Genomic DNA, 11,019 nt, shown 5'->3' with positions numbered 1-11,019 from the left:
ACATTACATTACATTACATTACATTACATTGCATTTAGCTGACGCTTTTATCCAAAGCGACTTACAATAAGTACATTCGACCAGGAAGACACAACCTTGAAGAAAACAGAATCATATAAGTATATCAGGTTTCATAGAGCCAAACATTTCAAGTGCTACTCAACTGGCTTTAGGTAAGCCAGTCCTTTATTAGTATAAAAGTGCTTTCGTTAATCGTTCTAAACGCTCGAAGTGGAGTCGAAAGAGATGAGTTTTCAGTTTGCGCCGGAAGATGTGCAAGCTATCTGCCGTCCTGATGTCAATGGGGAGCTCATTCCACCATCTTGGAGCCAGGATAGCAAACCCACGTGTTTTCGCCGATGGGAACTTGGGTCCCCCCTCGCAGCGAGGGCGCAACGAGTCGTTTGGCTGATGCAGAGCGTAGTGCACGCGCTGGGGTGTACGGTTTAACCATGTCCTGGATGTAGGAAGGGCCAGATCCATTCGCAGCACGGTAAGCAAGTACCAGTGTCTTGAAGTGGATTCTAGCAGTTACCGGAAGCCAGTGAAGGGAGCGGAGGAGCGGAGTGGTGTGGGAACATTTAGGAAGGTTGAAAACCAGACGAGCCGCTGCATTCTGGATGAGCTGCAGAGGTCGGATGGCACATGCAGGTAGACCAGCCAGGAGGGAGTTGCAGTAGTCTAGGCGTGAGATGACGAGAGCCTGGACCAGAACCTGAGTCGCTTTCTGAGTCAGCTGGGGACGTATCTTCCTGATGTTGTAAAGCGTGTATCTGCAGCAGCGGGTTGTAGCAGCGATGTTTGCAGTGAAGGACAGGTTGTTATCTAGGGTCACACCCAGATTCCTTGCAGTCTGAGTCGGGGAAACAACTGAGGTGCCGATGTTGATTGTCAGGTCAAGAGTTGGACAATCTTTTCCCGGGAGGAAGAGCAGCTCAGTCTTGTCAAGGTTGAGCTTGAGGTGGTGAGCAGACATCCACTGAGAGATGTCAGCTAGACAAGCAGAGATGCGTGCGACGACCTGGGTCTCTGAGCGGGGAAAGGACAGAATTAATTGGGTGTCGTCAGCGTAGCAGTGGTAAGAAAAACCATGCGGGCTAATGACTGATCCGAGCGAGTTTGTGTACAAGGAGAAGAGGAGGGGACCAAGAACAGAGCCCTGAGGGACCCCCGTAGTTAATTGACAAGGGTCGGACTCAGACCCTCTCCAAGTCACCCTGTAGGTACGGTCTTTCAGGTATGAGGTGAGGAGGGAAAGTGCAGAGCCTGAAACTCCAAGTTTTTGGAGAGTGCGAAGGAGGATCTGATGATTCACCGTGTCGAATGCAGCAGACAGGTCCAACAGGATGATGACAGAGGAGAGGGATGCAGTTTTGGCAGTGTGCAGTTCCTCCGTGACAGCAATGAGAGCAGTTTCTGTGGAGTGACATCAGCATGTGTCCCCGTGTGTCCCCGGTGTGTCCCCCGTGTGTCCCCGGTGTGTCAGGAAATAAACCCCTCTCTCTTCTCCTCCGTACCAACATCTCTAAAAACGGGGAACAACGGAGCTAATCCAAATTTGCTGCGTCATGACGACATTACTAAAATGTGGGCGGGCTTTACCCCCACGGGCCAATCAGAAAGGTTGCTGAAAAAATGAGACGTGTTCTGGAAGTAATATGGTCTGTGTTTACATTAGCATGCTAACACTCAGAGCTAACCTGTACTGGAGAGAGTGTGTGTGAAGAAGCAGGAAATCAAAAGGAAGTCACCTTGTGGTAAACCTGAGAGAGAGAAAGAGTTTGAGCTCCATCCTGTTTCAGAGAGAATCCTTGATGTGGTTTGGAACAGGATATGGAGTTTCATCACGGCAGCATTTAGCTGAGTTTCTGCTGGGAGAGTTCTCCTGATGAGATCTACTCTCTCTCTGAAGCTACTGACCCAGAGTCAGCTCTTTAGGAACAGCTGGAGGAGAGGGGGGGGGGGCTACAAGGACCTGTTTGGGGTTTGGAGCAGGACACTCCAGAGACATGACCTTAGTAACAGCTGGAAGAGAGGGGGGGGGGCTACAAGGATATGTTTGGGGTTTGGAGCAGGACACTTCAGAGACATGTCCTTAGTAACAGCTGGAAGAGAGGGGGGGGCTACAAGGACCTGTTTGGGGTTTGGAGCAGGACACTTCAGAGACATGTCCTTAGTAACAGCTGGAAGAGAGGGGGGGGGGGCTACAACGGATCTGTTTGGGGTTTGGAGCAGGACACTTCAGAGACATGTCCTTAGTAACAGCTGGAAGAGAGGGGGGGGCTACAAGGACCTGTTTGGGGTTTGGAGCAGGACACTTCAGAGACATGTCCTTAGTAACAGCTGGAAGAGAGGGGGGGGGGGGCTACAAGAATCTGTTTGGGGTTTGGAGCAGGACACTTCAGAGACTTGTCCTTAGTAACAGCTGGAAGAGAGGGGGGGGGGGGGGGCTACAAGGATCTGTTTGGGGTTTGGAGCGGACACTTCAGAGACATGTCCCTAGTAACAGCTGGAAGAGAGGGGGGGGGCTACAAGGACCTGTTTGGGGTTTGGAGCAGGACACTTCAGAGACATGTCCTTAGTAACAGCTGGAAGAGAGGGGGGGGGGGGGGCTACAAGGATCTGTTTGGGGTTTGGAGCGGGACACTTCAGAGACATGTCCTTAGTAACAGCTGGAAGAGAGGGGGGGGGCTACAAGGACCTGTTTGGGGTTTGGAGCAGGACACTTCAGAGACATGTCCTTAGTAACAGCTGGAAGAGAGGGGGGGGGGGCTACACGGATCTGTTTGGGGTTTGGAGCAGGACACTTCAGAGACATGTCCTTAGTAACAGCTGGAAGAGAGGGGGGGGCTACAAGGACCTGTTTGGGGTTTGGAGCAGGACACTTCAGAGACATGTCCTTAGTAACAGCTGGAAGAGAGGGGGGGGGGCTACAAGGATCTGTTTGGGGTTTGGAGCAGGACACTTCAGAGACATGTCCTTAGTAACAGCTGGAAGAGAGGGGGGGGCTACAAGGACCTGTTTGGGGTTTGGAGCAGGACACTTCAGAGACATGTCCTTAGTAACAGCTGGAAGAGAGGGGGGGGCTACAAGGACCTGTTTGGGGTTTGGAGCAGGACACTTCAGAGACATGTCCTTAGTAACAGCTGGAAGAGAGGGGGGGGGCTACAAGGATCTGTTTGGGGTTTGGAGCAGGACACTTCAGAGACATGTCCTTAGTAACAGCTGGAAGAGAGGGGGGCGGGGCTACAAGGATCTGATTGGGGTTTGGAGCAGGACACTTCAGAGACATGTCCTTAGTAACAGCTGGAAGAGAGGGGGGGGGCTACAAGGACCTGTTTGGGGTTTGGAGCATGGACACTTCAGAGACATGTCCTTAGTAACAGCTGGAAGAGAGGGGGGGGGGCTACAAGGATCTGTTTGGGGTTTGGAGCAGGAACACTTCAGAGACATGTCCTTAGTAACAGCTGGAAGAGAGGGGGGGGGCTACAAGGACCTGTTTGGGGTTTGGAGCAGGACACTTCAGAGACATGTCCTTAGTAACAGCTGGAAGAGAGGGGGGGGGCTACAAGGATCTGTTTGGGGTTTGGAGCAGGACACTTCAGAGACATGTCCTTAGTAACAGCTGGAAGAGAGGGGGGGGCTACAAGGACTTGTTTGGGGTTTGGAGCAGGACACTTCAGAGACATGTCCTTAGTAACAGCTGGAAGAGAGGGGGGGGGGCTACAAGGATCTGTTTGGGGTTTAGGAGCAGGACACTTCAGAGACATGTCCTTAGTAACAGCTGGAAGAGAGGGGGGGGGCTACAAGGATCTGTTTGGGTTAGGAGCAGGACACTTCAGAGACATGTCCTTAGTAACAGCTGGAAGAGAGAGGGGGGGGGGGGGGGCTACAAGGATTTGTTTTGGGTTAGGAGCAGGACACTTCAGAGACATGTCCTTAGTAACAGCTGGAAGAGAGGGGGGGGCTACAAGGATTTGTTTGGGGTTAGGAGCAGGACACTTCAGAGACATGTCCTTAGTAACAGCTGGGAGAGAGGGGGGGGGGCTACAAGGATCTGTTGGGGGTTTGGAGCAGGACACTTCAGAGACATGTCCTTAGTAACAGCTGGAAGAGAGAGGGGGGGGCTACAAGGATCTGTTGGGGGTTTGGAGCAGGACACTTCAGAGACATGTCCTTAGTAACAGCTGGAAGAGAGGGGGGGGGGCTACAAGGATTTGTTGGGGGTTAGGAGCAGGACACTTCAGAGACATGTCCTTAGTAACAGCTGGGAGAGAGGGGGGGGGCTACAAGGATCTGTTGGGGTTTGGAGCAGGACACTTCAGAGACATGTCCTTAGTAACAGCTGGAAGAGAGAGGGGGGGGGGGCTACAAGGATCTGTTTGGGGTTTGGAGCAGGACACTTCAGAGACATGTTTTTATATATTTGTATATATCTGAGACCTATAATATATGCTTGAAAATAGAGACCTTTAAATCTCTCAGCTGCTTTCTAAAACACTTTACAGTTCAGATGTCTTGTGATGTTCCTCAGGGCTCCGTGTTGGGACCCCTCTTGTTTCCCTGTGTCACCGCCATCTCTCCTCTGAGGTTCCTCAGGGCTATGTGTTGGGACCCCTCATGTTTCCCTGTGTCACCGCCATCTCTCCTCTGAGGTTCCTCAGGGCTCTGTGTTGGGACCCCTCTTGTTTCCCTGTGTCACCGCCATCTCTCCTCTGAGGTTCCTCAGGGCCTCATGTTTCCCTGTTTCACCACCATCTCTCTGGTTCCTCAGGGTGTGTCTGTGGTTCCTCGGCCCCACCCTCTGGACCGCAGTCCCACCTGGACAGGTGTGGGCCTGGTGAACGTCCCAGAGGGAGCATACCTGGAGTTCACCGTGGACAACATCCCCCACTCAATGGAGTACGACGTCCTGATTCGCTACGAGCCGCAGGTATGACTCCGCCCACCTGCAGAACACTCTCATGTGATTAACATGTGATTTGGCCCTTTACAGGCAGGTATAGATGCATAACTGTGCAGGAGGGTAACATTTCTTTGTGTGTGTGTTTCTGTGTGTGTTTTTTGTGTGTGTGTGTGTGTGTGGTGTGTGTGTGTGTGTGTGTGTGTGGGTGTGTGTGTGTGTGTGTGTGTGTGTGTGTGTGTGTGTGTACAGCTGCCTGACCAATGGGAAGAGGTCCTGATGACCGTGCTGAGGCCTGGAACAATCAGAGCGGACAGTCGCTGCGTCAACACCGTTCCCGACGACGACCACCAGACGACCTCGCTGCACCCCGGCTCCCGGTAAGAACACTGTGTATTAGAATAGAATAGAATAGAATCGTTTAATGTCATTATACATGTACAATGAGATAATAATAAATGCTTCTCCCTTTCAAGGGTGCCATCAAAACAAAAACAAAAACATCACAACATAAGACAACAAAATACACGCAGCATACATACTTAGGAATAAGGAATAAAGGAATAAGGAATAAAGTGCAGTAATTATGTCCAGGAGTATACAAATAAAATCTGTAATGTAATAAATAATAATAGTGTGTATTTATAATAATAGTAATGATATATATAATAATAGTAATGATGATATATGGTCTGTATAACACTGTGTATTATGGTCTGTATAACACTGTGTATTATGGTCTGTATAACACTGTGTATTATGGCCTGTATGGTCTGTATAACACTGTATATTATGGTCTGTATAACACTGTGTATTATGGTCTGTATAACACTGTGTATTATGGTCTGTATAACACTGTGTATTATGGCCTGTATGGTCTGTATAACACTGTGTATTATGGTCTGTATAACACTGTGTATTATGGTCTGTATAACACTGTGTATTATGGCCTGTATGGTCTGTATAACACTGTGTATTATGGTCTGTATAACACTGTGTATTATGGTCTGTATAACACTGTGTATTATGGTCTGTATAACACTGTGTATTATGGCCTGTATAACACTGTGTATTATGGTCTGTATAACACTGTGTATTATGGCCTGTATAACACTGTGTATTATGGTCTGTATAACACTGTGTATTATGGCCTGTATAACACTGTGTATTATGGTCTGTATAACACTGTGTATTATGGCCTGTATAACACTGTGTATTATGGCCTGTATAACACTGTGTATTATGGTCTGTATAACACTGTGTATTATGGCCTGTATGGTCTGTATAACACTGTGTATTATGGTCTGTATAACACTGTGTATTATGGTCTGTATAACACTGTGTATTATGGCCTGTATGGTCTGTATAACACTGTGTATTATGGCCTGTATGGTCTGTATAACACTGTGTATTATGGTCTGTATAACACTGTGTATTATGGTCTGTATAACACTGTGTATTATGGCCTGTATAACACTGTGTATTATGGTCTGTATAACACTGTGTATTATGGTCTGTATAACACTGTGTATTATGGTCTGTATAACACTGTGTATTATGGCCTGTATGGTCTGTATAACACTGTGTATTATGGTCTGTATAACACTGTGTATTATGGTCTGTATAACACTGTGTATTATGGCCTGTATAACACTGTGTATTATGGTCTGTATAACACTGTGTATTATGGCCTGTATGGTCTGTATAACACTGTGTATTATGGTCTGTATAACACTGTGTATTATGGTCTGTATAACACTGTGTATTATGGCCTGTATGGTCTGTATAACACTGTGTATTATGGTCTGTATAACACTGTGTATTATGGTCTGTATAACACTGTGTATTATGGCCTGTATAACACTGTGTATTATGGTCTGTATAACACTGTGTATTATGGTCTGTATAACACTGTGTATTATGGTCTGTATAACACTGTGTATTATGGTCTGTATAACACTGTGTATTATGGCCTGTATAACACTGTGTATTATGGCCTGTATGGTCTGTATAACACTGTGTATTATGGTCTGTATGGCCTGTATAACACTGTGTATTATGGCCTGTATAACACTGTGTATTATGGCCTGTATGGCCTGTATAACACTGTGTATTATGGTCTGTATAACACTGTGTATTATGGTCTGTATAACACTGTGTATTATGGCCTGTATGGTCTGTATAACACTGTGTATTATGGTCTGTATGGCCTGTATAACACTGTGTATTATGGCCTGTATAACACTGTGTATTATGGTCTGTATAACACTGTGTATTATGGTCTGTATAACACTGTGTATTATGGTCTGTATAACACTGTGTATTATGGTCTGTATGGCCTGTATAACACTGTGTATTATGGCCTGTATAACACTGTGTATTATGGCCTGTATGGTCTGTATAACACTGTGTATTATGGCCTGTATGGCCTGTATAACACTGTGTATTATGGTCTGTATAACACTGTGTATTATGGTCTGTATAACACTGTGTATTATGGCCTGTATAACACTGTGTATTATGGTCTGTATAACACTGTGTATTATGGTCTGTATAACACTGTGTTTATGGCCTGTATGGTCTGTATAACACTGTGTATTATGGTCTGTATAACACTGTGTATTATGGTCTGTATAACACTGTGTATTATGGTCTGTATAACACTGTGTATTATGGTCTGTATAACACTGTGTATTATGGTCTGAATAACACTGTGTATTATGGCCTGTATGGTCTGTATAACACTGTGTATTATGGTCTGTATAACACTGTGTATTATGGCCTGTATGGTCTGTATAACACTGTGTATTATGGTCTGTATAACACTGTGTATTATGGTCTGTATAACACTGTGTATTATGGCCTGTATGGTCTGTATAACACTGTGTATTATGGTCTGTATAACACTGTGTATTATGGCCTGTATGGTCTGTATAACACTGTGTATTATGGTCTGTATAACCCTGGTTATTATGGTCTGTATAACCTTATTATGGTCTGTCTTCAGGCACGTTTCCCTGTCTCGCCCCGTGTGTTTCGAGGCGTCTCTGAACTACACCGTACGTCTCAGTCTGCCGCTCTACAGTCCGCTCAGTGACGTGCAGTCTCCATACACACTGATCGACTCGGTGAGGACACAAACACACACACACACACACACACACACACACACACACACACACACACACACACACACACACACACACACACACACACACACACACACACACACACTGATGGACTCGGTGAGGACACACACATATATCACACATACACACACTTACACCACACACAGACATATATCACACATCACACACACACTTACACCACACACACACATTCATGTCTCCTGTCCTCTGCAGATGGTATTAATGTCTCTTGTCCTCTGCAGATCGTGCTGATGCCTCACTGTAAGAACATGGATCTCTTCTCTTCAGAGGGAGGAGACTCCAGCGGGAACAGCGGCTGGGAAACGTTTCAGCGTTATCGCTGTCTGGAGAACAGTCAGAGCGTCGTCAAGTCTCCGACCACCGACATCTGCAGCAACTTCATCTTCAGCATCTCTGCCATGCTGCACCAGGGAGCCAAAGGTAGTCCACTTTAAAGAGTCACCTGAAGAGTCACCTTAAAGAGTCCACTTTAAAGAGTCATTTTAAAGAGTCACCTGAAGAGTCACCTTAAAGGGTCATCTGAAGAGTCATCTTAAAGGGTCATCTGAAGAGTCATCTGAAGAGTCATCTGAAGAGTCATCTTAAAGGGTCATCTTAAAGAGTCCACTTTAAAGAGTCACCTTAAAGAGTCCACCTTAAAGAGTCATCTTAAAGAGTCATCTTAAAGGGTAATCTGAAGAGTCATCTGAAGAGTCATCTGAAGAGTCATCCGAAGAGTCACCTTAAAGAGTCCACCTTAAAGAGTCATTTGAAGAGTCATCTTAAAGGGTCATCTGAAGAGTCATCTTAAAGAGTCATCTTAAAGGGTCTCTCAGTGTGTGTGTGTGTGTGTGTGTGTGTGTGTGTGTGTGTGTGTGTGAGTGACCCTCGGGGCTCTCTGAGCACAGTGTGTGATCTCCTCTAACTCCTCTCTCGTCCTCCCTCTCTCAGAGTGCCGCTGTGACCCTCAGGGCTCTCTGAGCACAGTGTGTGATCCGAGTGGAGGTCAGTGCCGCTGCAGACCCAACGTCTCAGGGAGGAACTGTGACTCCTGCAGCCCGACCACCTTCCAGTTCGGACCCAGCGGCTGCAGAGGTCAGCACTGAGACGTCAGGAATAACACTTTCATAACAAATCATAAATAACACTTTCATAATAGGTTTCAAAATGGGTTGAACCAATTAGTGTTGATTTCGTCAGTTATTTTTTTATTTAGTTTTAGTCTTAGTCCTGTGTTAAATTTCCTTTTTTAGTTTTAGTCATATTTAGTCACCTTCATCCTGTTTTTATTTAGTCAAGTTTTAGTCGACTAAAAGTCTGAGCATTTTAGTTTTATTTTAGTCAAAGAAAACAAATTATTTTAGTCTACTTTTTGTCAGTCTGTACACAAGTCGTCACTCACTCGCTGACGGGGGGGGGGGTGGTATTCGGCTAACGCGACCACTGCTCCCAAGCCCTGTTGTTGCCATTTTATTTTCTGTTAAATAAGGTTAGTTAGACCACGAGTTAGACCCGAGTCTTCCTGACAGTTCACAGTGTGTCGCTGCCCGATGTAATTCAAATGTACCGGTGCACGCAGCACAGACACACAGCTGCTGCCCAGCCGCAGCACAGACACACAGCTGCTGCCCAGCCGCAGCACGGACACGCAGCTGCTGCCCAGCCGCAGCACGGACACGCAGCTGCTGCCCAGCCGCAGCACGGACACACAGCTGCTGCCCAGCCGCAGCACGGACACACAGCTGTTGCCCAGCCGCACCACAGACACACAGCTGTTGCCCAGCCGCACCACAGACACACAGCTGCTGCCCAGCAGCAGCACAGACACACAGCTGCTGCCCAGCCGCAGCACGGAAATGGAACTGTTGGGAGAAAAACTGACTATCAGAGATGTAACGTTATCTTTGATAATATTTCGTCTCCTCATTTTTCGTCAACGAAAGTAAAGAGAGATTTTGGCATAGTTTTTATTTAGTAAACTACATTTTCGTCTCGTCAATTTTCGTCAACGATATTGCATGATGATTTTGTTACCGTTATTGTTTACTGCCGTCGGTGCCGTCTCGTCATCGTCTCGTTTTCGTCATGGAAAAAAAAGGTCGTTGACGAACATATTTCGTCATTGTTTTAGTCAACAAAATGAACACTAGGTCCAATGAACTGATTGGAAACAATAAGAAAGAGCAACCAAAGATGTCATATCAGTTAATCCTGGGTTCAGTTTATTCAGTTTTCACACAGGTCGTCCTTAATCTCACTTACACATGCAGTTCAGCTGAGCATACAGAATGTACAATAACTGTGTGTGTGTGTGTGTGTGTGTGTGTGTGTGTGTGTGTGTGTGTGTGTGTGTGTGTGTGTGTGTGTGTGCAGTGTGTGAGTGTGACCCTCAGGGCTCTCAGAGTGAGTTCTGTGATCAGCTGTCAGGTCAGTGTGTGTGTGTGTCTGGAGCGTCTGGGCGTCAGTGCTCTGGGTGTCTCCCGGGGTTCTGGGGCTTCCCCTCCTGTAGACCCTGCTCCTGTAACGGACACAGCGACGCCTGCGAGCCCCTCACCGGCCGCTGCCTCACCTGCAGGGACCACAGCACGGGACACACCTGTGACAGGTGAGACACACACTATAAAACACACACTGACAGGTGAGATACACCTTTACACAACATGCACTCACAGGTGAGACACACACTATAAAACACACACTGACAGGTGAGATACCCCTCTCTCCCCAGGTGTCTGGATGGTTACTATGGCGACCCGGTGTTGGGGTCAGGTGACCACTGCCGGCCATGCAGGTGTCCCGACGGCCCCGGCAGCCTGCGGCAGTTTGCAGGAAGCTGTTACCGTGGAGACGACTCTCAGCACGCCGTCTGTGTCTGCAACACGGGATACAAAGGTACAACTTTATTAACACTGACACAGGTACACAGGTACAACTTTATTAACACTGACACAGGTACACAGGTACAAC

The 11,019-nt window shown here is 47.2% G+C and overlaps 1 protein-coding gene across 1 annotated transcript in view; it reads left to right on the top strand.

Moving 5' to 3' along the window:
- Positions 1–4,774: 4,774 nt before the first annotated feature.
- LOC117557458 (laminin subunit beta-1-like) overlaps positions 4,775–11,019 on the top strand; it is a gene marked incomplete at its 5' end in the record, with an annotated part of 38,243 nt that continues 31,998 nt past the window's right edge. The window contains 7 exon segments of the mRNA XM_034233293.1: positions 4,775–4,933; positions 5,156–5,283; positions 7,911–8,031; positions 8,295–8,493; positions 9,004–9,147; positions 10,426–10,657; positions 10,781–10,944. Of these exon segments, the coding sequence (XP_034089184.1) occupies positions 4,775–4,933; positions 5,156–5,283; positions 7,911–8,031; positions 8,295–8,493; positions 9,004–9,147; positions 10,426–10,657; positions 10,781–10,944 (1,147 nt within the window).

This window comes from Gymnodraco acuticeps, unplaced genomic scaffold (assembly GCF_902827175.1).
Source record: "Gymnodraco acuticeps unplaced genomic scaffold, fGymAcu1.1, whole genome shotgun sequence".
Lineage (NCBI taxonomy): Eukaryota > Metazoa > Chordata > Actinopteri > Perciformes > Bathydraconidae > Gymnodraco > Gymnodraco acuticeps.
Note: the sequence above shows the minus strand (reverse complement) of the source record. Positions and strands in the feature narration are given on the sequence as shown.